This window comes from Copadichromis virginalis, linkage group LG8, assembly GCF_057382275.1.
Source record: "Copadichromis virginalis isolate Kocher_CV1m ecotype Utaka linkage group LG8, C_Virginalis_male_GT1.1, whole genome shotgun sequence".
Lineage (NCBI taxonomy): Eukaryota > Metazoa > Chordata > Actinopteri > Cichliformes > Cichlidae > Copadichromis > Copadichromis virginalis.
Window position 1 is genome coordinate 403,571 of NC_140625.1, and position 17,720 is coordinate 421,290.

General features: G+C 47.4%; 1 protein-coding gene across 3 annotated transcripts in view; it reads right to left on the minus strand.

Moving 5' to 3' along the window:
- The window catches only part of jmjd1cb (jumonji domain containing 1Cb), a 67,353-nt gene that overhangs the window by 11,940 nt on the left and 37,693 nt on the right, over nucleotides 1–17,720 (minus strand). For 2 of the 3 annotated variants that reach the window (XM_085465332.1, XM_085465331.1), the window contains exons 5-15: nucleotides 17,376–17,519; nucleotides 16,554–16,595; nucleotides 13,483–13,753; nucleotides 12,125–12,676; nucleotides 11,713–12,055; nucleotides 9,323–10,235; nucleotides 9,019–9,219; nucleotides 5,943–6,106; nucleotides 4,102–4,264; nucleotides 1,290–3,690; nucleotides 91–292 (exon numbers count right to left, since the gene is read on the minus strand). In XM_085465332.1, the coding sequence (XP_085321458.1) occupies nucleotides 91–292; nucleotides 1,290–3,690; nucleotides 4,102–4,264; nucleotides 5,943–6,106; nucleotides 9,019–9,219; nucleotides 9,323–10,235; nucleotides 11,713–12,055; nucleotides 12,125–12,676; nucleotides 13,483–13,753; nucleotides 16,554–16,595; nucleotides 17,376–17,519 (5,396 nt within the window). The remainder of the gene's footprint in view (nucleotides 1–90; nucleotides 293–1,289; nucleotides 3,691–4,101; nucleotides 4,265–5,942; nucleotides 6,107–9,018; nucleotides 9,220–9,322; nucleotides 10,236–11,712; nucleotides 12,056–12,124; nucleotides 12,677–13,482; nucleotides 13,754–16,553; nucleotides 16,596–17,375; nucleotides 17,520–17,720) is intronic. The other variant, XM_085465333.1, reaches the window with a different exon arrangement.

A 17,720-nucleotide genomic window follows, 5' to 3' on the forward strand; every position in this document is an offset into this window, starting at 1 on the left:
TCATTTCAGGTAAATCTCAGCAGGTGTGGCACTCTACGAAGGAGCCAGTGCACAGATAAAGCAGGAGAGTTCATAGAGTGAGTGCTTTACCGTCTGAAATAGTAGAAACGACAGAAGACGGGGGAGTGAGCGGGCTCCTCCCCTTTCTTGCTGCGGACCACCCTGCACTCCCTACACTTCTGCAGGTTGGGGCCAATTTCTGAACATGAATCATCCTGCAGGAAGGACTCTCCCGTCTGCTTCAGCTTCTTCACTTTCCTCCAGTCCTTGAGCACAGAGCGAGGGATCCCATCTAACATGCATAACATCATAATCATTAACTGTGACTACGCTTCATTTTTAAATATTAACATAGAGTTGCTCGTCAAGAGAAACACAGAAAATACATCAGATAAAAGAGGAGATTTTCTTTATAAGCAGGGCGTAGATGGAGACGCGCTCACGTCTTTGCCACATTTTCTCTCATCTGAAGTTACAGAAATCACTCTGAGTAATGTGACTTCAATAAATAACATTTGATTAAGAAAAGCATCCAAGCAGAATGAATATTATATCCTCTGATAGAACATATGAGACCAGCAGTCACATGGGTGCTTCATGCCACACATGCTGTTTAGCATCTACACAAACAACCTTTTATGTGATAATGAAGCTAAAGCTGGGAGGTCATAACTGTCACTCCTGTGTATCAGAATATCTTCACTGTCACTGTAACAACAGAATTAAGAGCAGTCCCTGCAGTGCCACGAAAGTTTAAATATACTTACAAAAGAATAATAACAGAAAAGAGGCAGAAGCTCATAATGAAGGAAACCTTACTGCACCTGCCAGGCTGAGCTGCAGGCTGTGTCAGACACCTATACTCATTTATAAATGTAATTGTTACATCAAACAACACCTTCACCTGGACTCTGTATAACATGCACGATGATGCTTCTGGAAAGTGAAGCCATGCAGAAATACTAAAGCTGTGCTCAGAAAGAATATTCAGACTCTTTAGAGTGTGCGTGAGTATGAGCACGGCGAAACTACTCCCTGAGTTTATGATCGCAGCTGCTCATTTTGCAAATATAGCCCGTGTTATGTTCAGGAGGAGGATTCATTGATCTGTTACACAGTTTTGTTCCTTCGAGCTTCCTGAGAACACGTGAGAGACTCTGGCTAACACTGATTCATTGTGTAAATGTTACCCCCACAGCTCCCAGTTGCACTGCTGTGACAAAAACACTGTTGCATGCTCCCTAACAGCAGTGACACAAACCTACAGCGAGACACGAGCGAGGACTTACTGCTGCTGGCCAGTTTGAGTTTAGTCTTCTCTCGGGCTGATCTGAAGATGCCGTTGGGCTTCACGTCGTCTTCCTCTCTGTCGTTGTCTCCTTTCTTCTTGGCCATGTCGTTCTGCTTCTTCTTGTAGGTCGGTTTAGGCTGACGCTTGGCTCGGCCCTCCATCTTGCTCTCGCTGGTGTCAGAATCATCTCCCCCGCTCTCCGAACCAGACTCGTATGTGCGTTTGTTCACCCTCCTTGACCCCACTTTTCTCTCCTCCCCGCCTCCTGGAGCTCCGGCCAACTTGTCCTCAGGCTGTCTGTCTCTGTCACCTTTGCTTCCAATGTCTTTGCTCATCTCGACCTCGTTGGAGGTGGAGGCGCTGAGATTGACGGTACAGGGCTTGATCATTTCTGACATGGCTGCTGTGTTGCTTGTGGTAGTGGTGCTCGGACTTTTCTCCACTTTCATACTGGAGCTTGTAGTGGTAGCGGTGTTCCTGTCCTCCTCGGAGTGCCGGGTTAACCAGGCTTTCTTCAGCTTGTGGTAGTTGTTGGGCTGCGCAGAGCTCGGTAAGGCTGATCCCAGGGACTGGCCATTAAGCAGGGGACTTGACTTGCCTGGTGTGGTACTCCTGCTCGCTGAGCTATTGCTGCTGCTGTCAAACGAGACCGAGGAGGCCTGACTAGTAGCAGGTGGAGGCGGGGAGCTGGAAATGGGGGTTTTCTCAGTGGAATCCACAGTTAAGGAAGAATTTTCAGCTGTGACTGACGAGGGAGGAGTAGAAAGGTTGCTTCTGGACTGTGCCGCAGCTAAAGCAGCTTTGTGCTTCTTGAGGTGGATAAACGAAGAGGCGTAAGGCTGACTCGAGCCAGAGATTGAGCTAGGTGTTGGGGTAAGGCTTGGGCTGGGGCGGGGTGCTCCTGCTACACTCGCAGGATTCAGAGAGACGCCTGGAGATGCGTGTGAGCCAAAGCCCTCCTGGAGCTCCTTTTCCGTCTCTGGTCTTATATGGCAGAGCACCCGACCCCCAGTGCCAGGTTTGAGCGCTGCAAAGTCACATCGAGCCGAGTAAACTGGCTCAGGAGTAGCGCTCCTGGTTTTACTCTGAGAGCCAAAAGCTGAGGAGACTAAAATGGCAGTCCTGCACACAGAGTTTGTAGCACCGGCTCCCACAGGTCCTGACACACCTGGCACAGGAGTCTTTTTATAACCCTCCAGGTTCAAGTTAGGCTGGATGACCCTACCTGCTGCAGGTTCTCGTGGACATTCGTCCTGAAACTTCGATGTGTAGAACCTCCCCTGGGGGAGCTCTTTGTGGATAAGAGCACCAGATTTCTTAGCACCAACGGGACTGTCGTACTTTATAGACGATCGCACAATGACCGATGCCATTGCCGACTGGGGCTTATTTTTAGAGAACCCCTTATCTCCAGAGCACACCCCTCCTCGTTCCTCGATCAAGTCTCTGCCTTTGCACCCATCTGCGGATGGAGCCGCCACAAAGGTGATGGCAGCAGCAGTCCCGTGACCTTTGATGTCCCTGAGCTCTGGCAGCAACGTGGGGGGCTTCTGCTGCTCTGCTGATGTTTTGCTACCAGTTACTGGCTGAATGGGAGTGAGGGTTGGAGGAGAGAGGCGTCCACCGTGCGCGGCTCTTTCCCTCTCTGCAGCCTCTTTGCGTTCCAGCGCGTGCTGTGTGGGTGGATGGAAGACAGGTGCTCGGTGGAGAGATGGCATTGCCCTGAGCTGTTGCTGCTGCTGCAGGTGATGATGGTGATGGTGTTGGTTAGAGGCTGAAGATGAAGAGGACAACGTGGAGGAAGGAGGAGAAATAGCAGGGCTGCGACGGTCTATCCTGTCTACGCCTGCGTGGAGCTGATGCTGCGGCTGAACGAGGGTCACCTGCTGACTGAGCTGCTCCGTGATTTTCCCCGCTAAACCTTCTCCTCCCTCCGGCTGGTGCTTGATGAGAGGAGGGGGCTTGGAGAGGGAGTTTTTGGAGCTGGTGTGGTAGCTGCTCATCGACAGAGCTCCTGGGCTCTGCACGGCGGCCCCAACACCGGCCACGACCCCCGGGGCCCCCATCGACACTTTGTCATAGTAAGGACCGACATCTTTGGAGGGGTAGAGTCTGGGAGGCTCATTCACCACACTGTTAGACAGCGTGGTGTAATAGTTGCTCTTTTCTGACTGCATGGTATGAGTGAGGGCGTGGCTAGTCTTGGGGCTTGGCGAGGGAAGACCCGGCATCCGAACACAAAAGCTCGAATCTCTGCTTCTCTCTCTGTCCCTGTCCATCGCAGGGTCGACGGAGCGCTGTATTTTAGCCGTGAAGGGAGCGACCTCAATGCTCTCCTTCAGGATTTGACGGTTTTCCTCTTTGTATTTGCAGGCGCGGTCTGCTGCCTGGAGCGCCTCCTGAGAAGAAAACAGAAACGCTGCAAGAAACGCTTCTCACACTTTCTCCTACATTTGTCACTAAAACAGAGACCACGGCCATCACAGTCAGTTTAAATGAGGGCTACACTGAGAAACGGGAAGCAAGGGCCAGACGATCCATAGACTTTAATCAAGTGGAAAATAAATGTCTGCAAAGGCATTTGACATGTAAGCTTAGCTGAAAGTGTCTGTGCAGCATCAGCTTTGCTTCTTAACAAAGTGATAACAACAGGGTAGCGCGCTGATATGGCCCATGTGCTTTAATATTTACACATGACAGACAAATATACGACTCTGATGCCTGAATGTGTCCGCTACTCTCAACCCGCCTTTCTTCCATCTGCTTTAAAAGTGAGTGTTTATCAGGAGAGTGTGCGAGCAGCCACGTACCTGTGGACTCGTCAGACGGGCCTTGCTGTGGGGATCCAGGTAAAGGCGGTGCAGATGGACGTCTTTTCCTGTTGGAGTGCGACTTCTGTCTGTCTGCTCCTGCTTCAGCTGTGCCAGTGTCATTGTCCTCATGGGATCCACGTAGCCTTTCTTATCCACATCTCTGCACACGGACAGGACAGATATTCAACTTCATGAAACAAGCTTTTACCATCTTTTTCAACAACTGCTCCTACTGGAAAGATCTAACTGTGTGTGTGCAGGTCAGTGTTCATGACTCAGAAACAACTGATGGATGGTTTAACCTCAGCCATGTTTTGTGTTGGGTAGTCAGTGATGTTGGTTGTGTAAGGCGGCTACAAGCTGCTGAATGAATGGCATTCTGGGTAGACTGCTTCTGTCATGGTCCGCGGCTGGTGTCCAAGGAGCTGATGGGATGCCCACGCCCACGCGTGTGGCTGTCGACTCCACACCTGCATCCCATCCCAGGCGATCAGGTGGACCATTTAACCCAGCTCTACCAGCTGCTCCACGCCAGTCCGTTAGTCGCCTCTCAGCGGTAACATGCTTCCACGTGAAGGTGGTTGCGAAATTCTCTTTTGCTGGAACAAACGCTAACCCTTTCCTTGTGCGCTTAGGTAACAGCTCGGCGTGTTTGGAGCCCTCTCCTGCCCGCCTGGAGTTTTTGGATCACTACCGGCACTCGTCTCCTCTATTCACCTGGAGTTTCCCCGCGGACCCTCAGCCCTCCCTCCGGTTCCCACGGCCCCGTCTGGACCGTAAGATTAATTCTCTACCCACGTATGCTGTTATTTCTCCGTTCCCCAGTAAGCCTCTTCCTCTTTCTGTTGCAGCCTCCCACAGTCCCGATTACGGCGTTCCTGAGTTATTTCCCGGTCCCTTGGTTCTCTAGTTACCTGGCGTGTTTTCCTTTGACCCTTCCGGGACACCCTTAGTTAAAATAAAGTTTTTTGCGTGCACCCTGGCGTGTGTCTCTGCTTCTGGGTCCAGCTTGTGTGCTGAACTACGGTTCATGACAGCTTCAGTACGGCATTAGTGCCACTTCATCTGAGGTATTCCCTGCAGCTCAGAGCCACCTCAGGTCTGCTCTGTGAGAGCTCTCTGAACACGGAGCTTTTGAAGTAAAGAGGAGTTCAAATGTCCAAAGCAAATATTCAGCGGCTCCTATATTTTGTGCTTCTTTTTACCCACAGTAGTTAACTTTTTAATGCATATTGAAGCCACCAAAGAATTTCCTGCTTCCCCTCAGTGCACGTTTTCATTTCATGTGTGAGGTTCAGTAAGAAGTGAAACACAAACATTTGTGTTGTACGGAGAATGAAGAAACTTAAAGACTCCTTAGAGTACCGTGACCTGCGAGACCGTCTGGTTTGACAGGAAGTAGTTCTTTTCCTCAGCGTGGATTTTCTCCACTCTTCAATAACAACAAGTCACAATGGCAACGTGGCCAAACTACGATCTTTATGTTAATTAAGTGTTTTTAAGTCAACACTTAATCCAACCATCCATAATCTGTCCTGTTGAGCCTGATTTACCTCGCCATCACCTCCTCTAACGTTTTGAGCTTTTCCCTCCATAGGACACAAACACAGGTGGGAAACACAAATCAGCTACTGTGGGACTGTCGGTCTGTGTCATTCATCTGGTGTTGCAGGGTGTAACCCATCAAACATCAGCAGCTCTTTGTTTTCACAAGTTCATATTTTCAGTTTTCACTGAAATGCAGAGAAACAATGATTCCAGGTTTCATCAGTATTAACGCGGGTTTGGTGACAGAGCGACGGTGCAGCTTTAACTACAGCACTGATCTTTCTGCTTACTCTTTATGAAGATCCATGCTGGTCTTTGACAACGGAGGGCTCGTGTGGGCGATCTTGACGGGGGGGCGGTGGGCATCGGCGCTGGCTGGCCGGACAGGAACGTGGCTCAGCATTCCCAAACTGTCAGCAGCAGCAGTCTTATGGAGCCATGGACTGGCAGCATTCTACACACAAACAAAAACACCACTGTTATTCTGCTCATGGCAAAAAACTACGTGAGGAAACATGTGGCCAACCAATAATGGGGGGAGGTTATTATGTGCCTTAGACACTCGCATCTGATTGGCCGGTAGCTTTTTTAACACAGGCTTCTTCATCAGAGGTCCAACAACACAGCTGGGAAAAGCAGCTTTATTTCAGCTTTGATTAGTATGACGAACAATCCAGTTCAACCAGGACATGTATGAAAATAAAAGTCTCGGGTCCTGAGTGGAAAGTATCTTTAACAGATGCTGTAATTCACCTTTGGGTGAACGAACCTGACATGAGCTTTCAGTTCCAGCTGAACAGGGTTCAGGCTCTCTCGGCGCATGTGTGGGTAACACAGTTCATTACTTTTAACCAGTAATACTCGATACAGGAACTATAAATGCATTAGGGGTGGGGGAAAAATCGATACTGTGTAGTATCGTGATATTTTGTTTGCTAATAATGTATCGATACAGCGACAGCAGAAATCGATATTTTGTTACAAAAAGGTTTTGGTGCTCTGACTTCAGAGCACGTTGATCCTTTTTCTGAGCAAGAATCCTGACACTGTCCAAATGTGTTTAACTGTTTTTTTGGCAGCAATAAACATGACAGTTTACTTATTTTAATTTAAGACATGTTTTATTTTAATTACGTTTAAAACTTTTTTATTTAATGTAAAATTATATTTTGTTTTAATTTACTTTCAAATTCTTCAGTTGATGAAGGGGCTGCATAGTTTTCATATTGCATAGTTCAGAATAGCTGTAATTGTACCAGATGGTTGCATTCAGTTAAGTTGGACTAGACTGTAATACAAACCGTTCAGTTTGTCAACAATAAAACTGAAATGAGAGAAAGACTGAGTGTGAGACTTTGATATTAGATAAAATGAATATTGATAAAGTTTAACTTTATGTACAGAATCTGAATATCGCAAAATATTTTTAAAAAATGCAATAATATCGTATCGTGCGTTAAGTATCACATGATATGCTATGAATATGAAGATACTGACAGACAGCCAGTTTGTCTGACCTAACAGCAATAATGTTAAAACATGTCATGACTGACTGTAAATGGTTAGATAGTTTTTTTCTCACAGCATGTTTCATATATATGATTGGAACATGTTTGTGCAGCCTGTTTACTAAAACTACTGAATATATTTAGTCAAGTTTAAAGGTGTCACGTCAGTCGTCCTCAGCTCTGACCATCCTTCACTTCATGGTTAACGAATGTGTTTTTACCTTTGGAAGCGCGCCTCGTTTTAGAGACACATGCAGGGTTGTGTATTATCACTATACAGGGCTGATCAGGGGAGGAGCTCAAAGGAGGGGCGTGGATGCTAGGGACAGGATGAGATGAAGGTAACGATCCACCCATGAAGAGAGCGGCCGAAAGATAAAAGAAGAAGGTGGCAGGTGTTGTCGGCTGATTGTGCGTTTCCTCTAATCAACATGAAATGGTTAATGGGCTGATATGGACTGATAATAAAGGCCTTGTATTCCACTTTTCTGCTCACCTAAAACATATTTGTGTTGTTGCTTTGAGTGTTTTAAGTCACATTCAACAACACACACAGCACTTTCTAATAATCACACTCAAACTCTGACAATCACACCAAACTCTGGAATACAGATGGAGGGAACAAGCTGCTGGATGTCATCAGCCTCCACATGAAGGGGTCCGACCCCAGGTTTCCTCCACGGACTACGAATAATGACTAATGCAACCTGAAGCCAGAAACTCTCCCTGGATTGGACTAGTCACTGCGATGTCACCCACCGGTGAACCCACTCCACACAGGGAGGACTTTAGTCTGCTCAGCTTTTTAAAACCAAACGTCGTCAGCGAGTCACAATCCCGGGAACACGAACTGTGGATCTGAGGGACGCTGCACGCTCACTAGCTTACAACCTGTGATTTATAAGTCACATGTCTTTACTGAGGTCACAGAGCAAGACAGCAAAAGGTCACGTAAACCTCTGGTCACCAGTGAAGCTCCTGCTGGAAATGAGAAATAACTGGAGGTGTAAGGTGCATCGTAATCGTCTGCATTTCTCAGAAACAGATGCTATATCGCTCTTTTACACCCATTCTACTGATGCTAAATGTGAAAGTGGACATTTCAAGGCTGTCAGTTTAAAGTCTACGTTCCTGAATGAACACACAACTGGTGTTACTTTGGCACCAGCTCCAGAAACAGATCGCTCACCTGACCTGTTAATAATGGTTTAGACGACTAAAACATAAAACTGAACAAGCGCTACACACCATTAAAATACTAAAAGAATAATTCCTTTCACACCAGCCAGTTGTATGTTGTTAAAATATAATCCACAAGGTGGCAGGCTTCGGTATCACAAAGCTCTGTACTACTGCTATTACTAGGATCAATGTAGCGTTGTAGTGCTGTGAAGGCATTTTTAGGAAGGTGCAGACTTTCACAGATCCATCCATAGAGCTCAGCGACGTGCATTTGGGCTTTACAGGTGAGCGTCTTATTTCATTATTGTGTCACACATCATGCTCACAGCCAACAGGCTTATAGGAAACCAGGGGAGCAACAGCATCTGCCAGTGTTAAAGAAAAAACCAGCCTTTGGAAACCACAGCAGCGAACTTTTGAACATCAAAACGGGTAAATCACTGTAAGCGTCAGCACGCTGGAAACAGAAATCTCGATAAAATAAATATGGACATATGGACACGTGTCATCCTGTTGAATGAACTGTCGTATAACAGAAACAGACTATAGCTTAAAGGTGACACTTCTTCTTTCTGCCAACCAAATCTTTCCTTCGCCTTTACCACATCCTTTATCTTTGTTCACCAGTGGAAATATGAACACAAACACGCTGACATGGGTGCTCCTGTACACCTACCCTCCTGAGAGAGGCCTCAGAGTTCACAGTAACAGGATTTTCAGGGTGGACCCACTTAGCCGTGGGTCCACCCAGGTTGAGCCCTGGTGGGTAGGACGTTGGCGTTCCGTTGGGGTACTGCCACAGGATTGGGTACAGACCAAGTCCTGCAGCCCCGCTGTGAGCTTGGGCTAGAAGAGATGGCGAATGGTGGCCCTGGCCCTGAAACACACAGACGCATCTTTAGCTTTTCTTTAATGAGGGTAAAAAGACAAAGACACTACTCTTCTCCACAGTACAGGACTGCAGCACACAGGAGGCACACCTGTAGGTACTGCTGCTGGTGGGGCAGAGCAAGGTGACCCAGACCTCCCGGAGAGTCGAGTCGAGGGTGGAGAGATGCTGCAGGAGGGGCCATGGCTGGGAGCACAGTGGGAGGCAAAAGGTGTGGGTGAGGCAGGGCGGAGGTGTGAGCAGGAGCAAGGAGATGGGAAGCTGCGTGGGGGTGTGACGCAGGGGTAAGGCAGGGCGAGTGGGGGGAGTGCAACGTGTGCAGGTGGGGATGGAGATAGGCTGCCACGTGATTGGATGAGACTGTTGCAGAGGCGGAGTTCTCTGCGTCGGAGCGAACCAGAGCTGGGTCTCTGTAAACAGTGAAGGGCTCATTCTTCTTGATAATCAGCGGACTCTTTGTGTTGCTGCTCGTACTGACCGCGCCCGACTCTAGCCGCACTGGCTTGAAGCCAGACCGCAGAGGTTCTGCCAACTCTATTTTAACTGGCAAACGAGACGGTGGAGGCGGGGAAGTATCCGAGTACCTCAGCATTTTATGTTTAGATACCTCGGGGGAGGTGTTAGGTTTAGGTTTAGAGATGTCCGCCAGGCCTGCGTGGGCCTTAGCTTTGACGAGATCAGCTTGACTTGCGTTGGGGTAGGAGGGGCTCTGAGAGCTGTCGGGGCGGGATTTCTGCTTCAGGGAGTCCAGGTGAGCTGAGCCGGGGTTTGGGCTGGAGCTGATCTGAGGTTTAGATATGTCAGGGGGGAGCACCGTGTTCATCTTGTGGGGGGCTGGTTGCTGCTGAGGGTGCTTTCTTGTCTCTTCAGATAAAGAGGGACTCTTCATGCCAGCGTGGAACGACTGTAGTGTATGGTGCTGCTGCTGATGAAGATGATGGTGAGGAAGGACATTTTTCTCCTTTTCCACCAGCAACACATTTTCAGCTATAGATGTGACAGGCCTGGGAAAAAAGCACAGCAGGAAAAGTAAGAAGCAAGTATGATGTTGACCATATTTGAAAGACTATAAAGTTAAACGTTGAGAGAAGTCCTCAGATCACCATGTGGTCCAGGGCAGGTTTCTGTGATTGCATTCAGTTACGATCCAGGACTGGGACACGTTTCTTTTTCAGTTTCAGATCCTCAGTCCACTTTGTCTAACCCTGACCCGACCAGGTCATTTTCCATCTATCCATGTACTTCCTGTTAGCCTAGTCACAGGTCTATCCGAGTGTGACAGGAGAAACAGCAGGGTGCATCCTAAACATGCTGCTAGTCTATCTCAAGGCTACAAAAGGCGAGAGAAGGTGGGAACCTAACATTCATGTCTTTGCACTGGAGCCTACAGTAACCAGAAAGAGTCTACATGAATGGCAAAAACATGCAAACACAGAGGGGTCCTAGTGGGCTGCTCTATTTAACAGTGACATCCACCATCCAGTGCACTGCCCTACATCTTGGCTAAGTGAGCAATACTTTTGGTACACAAAGCACACTGGAGGAATAAACACATACGTAAAGAATATATATTTATGCATACCAGGTAAAACAAAGTTCAGTATCTCCCTCAATCTGCAGGTTTTAGGGAATCACAAAGCCACAAATGTGCAGTAGCTAGGAGCCAGAGCAGGCCGCGATCACAGCTGTGCCAGATGTGGTTCTAGTTTTGATGACCAGAGATCCATTGTGTTTGCTAAACTTGTGTTGACTGCTAATATTTTAATATAAAAAGGTGTTTTACTCTCCTAAGATAGGCCCACAAATCCAGCAGTGGTTGAGCTTGCTTGCAGTGACCTATTGACCTATTGTATTAAATTCTCTGCTTTCTTTCCATTATTGGTGTCTTTTATCATGGTGGTACAGTCTTACCTTGCTATAACCTATGTGCTGCAGTTTACTCTTATTGGTGGCTTTTATCTGTGAACATAATTCGTTACCTTTATGTATTTGATGTTAATGTGTGAACTGTTTTATTTTTTATTGTTTTATGTAAAGCACTTTGGTATGCCCAAGGCTTTTAAATGTGCTCTATAAATAAAGATTGTTGTTGTTGTTGTTGTTGTTGTTGAGCTCTACGATCAAACAGCACCGGAAATAATTCCAACTCCTGGTTTTGGAGTAAGGAAAAGGCCCTGGGAAAAGTAGTCCCACTCCACAGCTGGATCACCACCACATTAATGTTTTTACAGCCGCAGCTCAGGCACCACACCTACGGGATGAATTTCAATAGAATATGTCGCCTTGATCTCGAATTATCGCAGTCACCAGATTTTCAGAAACCTTGACCTCTGACCCCTGACCTTGAGATAACAGCTATTGTATCAATGTAAACTCGTACGTCGCTTCATTCTGTCACAGGCGTCCATGTCGCTCGGGCGCCGTCCCAGCATCAGGTAAAAACACGTGAGCTGAAATATTTAAAACATTGTCTGCACTCACCTGATGACCTCAGAGGACGCAAACTCCAGCCTGCTGCTTACGCTCTTAGGCGCCGTAACGCCGCCTCCCAAGATGCCTTGATGCTGCACGGGAGGTTCCATCTCCGTCCTGCGGCCTCCCTCCGATGGCGAGGGAGACGGCGCTACAGGAGGCGATGAGACGGGTGAAGGGTTGAGAGAGAGGTAAGGTGAAAGGGCCGTGGACTCGGCCTTTTCGGAAGCGAGCAGTGCCGACACAGCCTCTGAGCTCTCGCGGTGCACGGTGGCCTGGGCGTCATCTGTGATGTCAATCACACCGGCGCTGTGGAGGTGGGACAGCGACGGCGTCTGGGATCGAGACGACGCTAAAACAAAACACAACAAAGTAAGAACACTGAAGCGTCGTCAGAGATGAGAAACTTGCAGCAGCTCACCTTTCACAGTGTTCTTGCTGTTCTCCAGAACGCCGCCCTGGACAACATCAGACATCAGCGGCGTCTGTTGCCGTGGAGACTGGGTGATCTGCGTTACGGCGACCAGTTCCTCGTCTTCCTTTGATAACATTTTGCTCGTTTCCTTCACTACGCTCTTTTTGACATCCTCTGTTGCTTGAAGCTCCGCCCATGGAGACAGGCGGCCAATGACAGACGAGGAATCGTTGGTCTCGGGTCCCTGCAGAAGCGGCTTCTCGTCCTCCTCCATTTTAGAAATGGCACTTGGTTTCACGTCGCTGCGAGTCTTTAGCTCGTTCTCAGAGTTGGGCTCTGAGGAGGAGGAAGAGGAGGAGGAGGAGGAAGATGAGGAGGTGGAGGAAGAAGATGAGCAAGAGGAGTGGGCGGCTCTCTTATTGTGAGGATTTTCTGAGTCGCTGCTCTCGGACAGATCGGATGTCATGTCGGTCTTCGGCTTCTTTGGACCCGCCTTCTTCTCATCTTCGTCACCTTTCCTGCGTTTGTTCGCAGACTGCTTCACCTTGGACTTGGGCTCTGAACAAACGACAAACAGGTGGGATCATTCTGCACCTGTGTGAGACTCGTGGTAGCGACAGATTTATTTTGGACAGATCGTCGTGTAGCTGGGTTCCTTCACAGACATTTGAAACATTTTCAGTATCACAAACAAAGGCAAGCTGCTGCTCAGATGTTAAGGAAAGAGACAAGAACACTTGCACAGTCACAACACACACAACTTTCTGTTAATATGTTGGACTGTTGAATCATCATGTTGTTAGGGGCTGTCAGAATGCACAGTTTTAATATTCAGCACTGGAGGTAAAACCTCAGTCTGACCATGACCGTAATCGCCGCAGAGCCAGTGAGAGGTTGGACTGGTTTAGCCACTAAACTGGGTCAGATCCACACACATGGGTGAGGCGCAAAAGTAAACTTTCCTGAACAGAAACCTACAAACTAAATATGATGGTGCATAATACATCTAACATCTAACGTCTGGTCCGAGTCTTACGTTAAGCTAACCTTTGCACAGCGACCAAAAATTGCTTCTTTTTTCCATAGGTTAGGTTAAGGTCATAGACTGTACATAAAAGATGGGGAAAGCCACCGTGACATCACATTCTGGTGAAGTCACTTTGTGAAAGGTGAGCATTTATGCTGTTGTGATTTCACTGAGACACAGGCATGATATTTGTTCTGTTTGACTCGATTTATTGTTCTCAATATGACATGAAACTGGGCTTTTTACCACAACCACTAACTGGAGTTTTAAGTGGCTTCCATGAAACGCCTTCACGTGTGTGCATGTTTTAGCTCTCTTGTGATGAAACCCGACTCACCTCGCCCTGCGGGCTCTTCTCTTCGGTCCTTTTCCTCCTCTGGAACGCTGCTATCTGATCCCTTCCTCCTGGAAGAACGAGAGATGCGCTGCTCTCTCTGCTCCCGCCCGCTGCCACCAGGCGAGTGGTGTAATTGGCTGGCCGGTTGCTGACTCTGCTGCGATTGGCTCAGTTGTTGGGAGGCCAGCATGCCCTGTGAGGCTTTAGAGTTGGGGCCTATTGATGTCATGATGGGGCGAGGGCTGTTAGCCTGGGCTCGTGTGTAATGACTCTGCAAGAATGAAAACAGAAATAAATAACAAATTCAATTTATGAACAGAATCTACAGAATCACAAACACAAGTCTGAGTTTACCCACCAGTACGTGCACCTCAACAACATCAGTAAAGCCTACATCAGATTCTATTGTCTGGTTTCACTGTTACGGCTGGCAGGCTGTATGCTGCACACAATCAAGCATTGGCTGACACATTTACACATGACATCAACAAACAAAAGAAGTAACTGGGCTACCATGGGTGTGAAGCAACTGTACAGATTATGAGGTAAGAAAGGAACACTGAAACAACTACTACAAACACACCGTTCTTCTATATGGTATCTATACGACAGTCAGATATGTATGACTGCTTGATATACTTCTGCAATTAATTTAAAACACGCCTGAGTTTAGCTTCAGTCAGAGGAACGTCCACAGACACGAACACTCCCTGCAACAGGCTGGAGTCATCAGGCTTTACTTTGTACTTTCTAGTTTCAGAGAATGTTCCTATTTATCACGTGGACAGGAACAAACCTCCATCTGTGCAGTGTTGAGGTTACCCGACAGGCTTTGGGTCCCAGTGACAGCACAGAAGCTTCTGGTAGACAGTAGCTATTATGCAGTTGCCTAGTTTAATATGTGAAATCATGTCAGTGAAGTTTAAACTACTTAACTTGGTGGGTGAAGATGCACAGCTAACACTATCAGTCTGCTGGGGGGTTGGTGTGAAAGAGCACAAAGTTAACATCCCCGACTGCAACTGAGGGTCACTGCCTACTGTCATTCAAATGACCCACAGCAGACAGGAAGGACAATATTGCTATGATGCCCCCACAGCAGTGATGGAAGATGACACACGGATGACTGGAGCTGTCCTTAACTTGGGTTTTATAGGCTGCAGAGTGCAGGGCAGTGAGCTGATCTCAGGCTAGAGAGAGCTCATCAGTGACAGCATCACTGCCCCAGCACATCCTGATACTGTGACTCTCGCACAGCAACAAAGACACTGTCATTCTGCTTCTTATGGTATATTAGGTAACGAGGTCCCAGAGCTGCAGAGAACATGAAGGTGCATTTGTCTGTAAAGTAGATGAAAACCTACAAACCAGTACGCTCAAATGATTGTAACCAGTACAGTAAAAGACAATGCTGCACCTGCTGATCTATTTCTGCTGAAGGTGTTCAGGGGTCTGCACGCTGATAACCCCTGTCCCTGAAAGCACACCTGCTCAATACGATTTACTGTACGCATGCAGCAGAGTACTATGCAACACAGCAGTCAGTGCAATTCACAAGATGTTTACAAGGAACTAAATTTGCTAAATGTCCAATTTGTATTTACAATAAACGAGCTGCATGTGATTATCTAGGCTTAGCTCTGCTTTGGAAAACGACATGTTTTTCATTATAGATGACAGTGATGCCGATCTGGCTACATTTGTGCTGCACGAGAACGTCACCATTTGTAAGTGAAATAAGTGAAATGAGGTCTTTAGGAGTTTTTTGTTTCCATCGCTGTGAAGGCTGACACCGAGGCCTCATTACCAGGCTGCGGCTTCACTTCCTGTTTGTGGCAGTGGGCGCTCCTTTCTCTCCCATTAGTCAGCGTTATCCATAATTCCCAGCGTCAGCAGGTCAATGAAGTTGCCTCAGAGTGAGTCATTGAACTAAGCACCTATCCACTTTTCATGACCAACATGGGCCCGTGGTTATTTCCCCGTAATCACTAGAAGCTGACAAACACTGACATTCAGCGCCGTGTGGTCGATCTTAGTCTGTTCCTGTTAGCACAACTCCTACAGACTCTGACTGACATGTTGGAGGCTGCTGTGCCAGTGTGTTTATTCACTCTGTCCCGTTGCTGACCGTGAGAGGGACACGTGCTAAAGCGGTCAAACCGTGGCTTTGATAAGGACAGAACCTACAGCCAGGCACATGATGCACAGCACATTCAGTGTCTGTGAGAGGTAGTTCTTGAATCACGTGATCTAATCCTTGGTGAAAGGCATAGCAAAAAGCAACCCCACACTGCTGCACTGACCTCTGTGGTCACACACACCGTCACAGCTGGGAGCAGCTATATTACCCGGGGTGTGGCGGAGGCTAAAGCAGCCAGTAGATGGCGCTGTGAGAAGCACTTTGGCCCGGTTACTCTTTTAATGAACATGTGAAACGTTGCAGAGCACAGATTTAGGTTTAATGCAATCGGTGTTCACAGAAAACGTTTTAAACTGAATTAATGGCCGAATATTACACGTTTCAGATGATTTAGGCAGGTCAGCTATATTCATTTAACAAACACTGTCACAGAGCTCCACGTTTTACCTTCACAGAGTTTAATTTGTCTGCTTATTCGATTACTCCACGAGCAGTCCAAAAGACCAATGGAGTAAAACTATTGATAGTTGATGTGACCGAGTGCCTGCTGAGGCAGCCAGTAGTATTTAATAAAACCTGACTTACAGAAATGAACCTATAAGACTGAGAAGACAGATCAGTCCGCTTCCACTGAAGCTGATCACTGACCGTGTTTCCAGCTTTGTCCCAGTGTGTGACGCTGGCTCAAGACTGCATCTCAGTGCAGATGTGTGGAATTAGAGCTCCACTGCAGATACTCAGCTTGTTCTTTTATAAGTACCAAATGAAAACAGTAATCGCTTCACACTGTAAGTACAACCCTGGGCCTGAGTTAGATTTAGGGGTGTGTGAAAATGTTGAGCACAGAGGACGTCTGTCAGCTTTGTTCTACTGCAGAAAGTGTAGGACTGGAGGGTTGGGAGGTGGTGTAGCAGTGGGGGTTCTGGGGTACCTGAGTGCTGCCAGTGGTCCCGCCGGGTCTCCCTCCCGCCATCTTTAAAATGTCAACGACAACAGGAAAAAATAATAAAAAGAAAAATAACAAAATGAAATGAACACAAAGAAAATGTGGGACAAGGAGAAATGTTGTTATTGACTGCGGGACTGGCTAAGAGTTCAACGTTAGCTCCTTACACCAGCTTGCTTCAAACGAGTACGTGGCAACTTGACATTACATCACCACAGTTTAATGGTCACCTGCTGACACCGCAGGCACATTACACGGAGCCGAGAGGTGAGCAGAACAACAGAGCGCCTGAGTGTCTAACCTCTTAGGCGAGGTTCATAGAAACTTTTACGTTAAAGGCAAAGTTGGCAATTTAAAGATACGGTGAACACAGAAAATAAGGAAGGACATTGGTCAAACAGCTCTGTGGAAGATTCGGAGCCACAGCCCTGTTCGGGGAATGCTGAGGATAAGGATGACGACGCGGAGCGTTCAGAGATCTGTGTTGACCAATGTCTCTGACACGGACAGATACACAGGAGGATGCAGATGATGCTGAGATTAGATGAAAAGCAGCAGCTGCTCGCTAACAGAAACAACACCAAAAGCCACGTGCTGGATGCATTCAGCTCGACAGTCATGAGTACACCAATCTTTGCTATTCTACAGCTTTGTGTGTTTCGTCTCAACTCCACACCCTCATCAACTCAATATTTTGCATACAATCCATCTTTATTCCTCATTTCTAATTTTTCACTGAGTACCTACAGCACAGGTGACAGATAGTTTATCACTGTATGTCATATTTGCTTCTGTGTCTGTACTCACGTGGGCAGCGTTGTTGTTCTGACTGGATCGCGACCTGCGCCTGGAGGTAATGCCGATGTTTTCCCCTTTCAGCAAAGAGTGAACAACGTCATCCAGAAAGGTCATCTGGACCATGGATGGATCCACGTTCTGAGGCTCTAGCACCTGAGCACACACACCAGGTTCATTCGACACTCGTATCTTGGAGAATTCAAATGATATCAAATGATGAACAGATGCAAATGTAAACAACATCATTAGAGTATTTACGTTACTCTGCATGTACAGGTCTATAGCAAGAACAGAATATCTGCAGACTGCTAACCAACCATTACAGGTATCCTTCAGCCTCAGAGTAGATACACC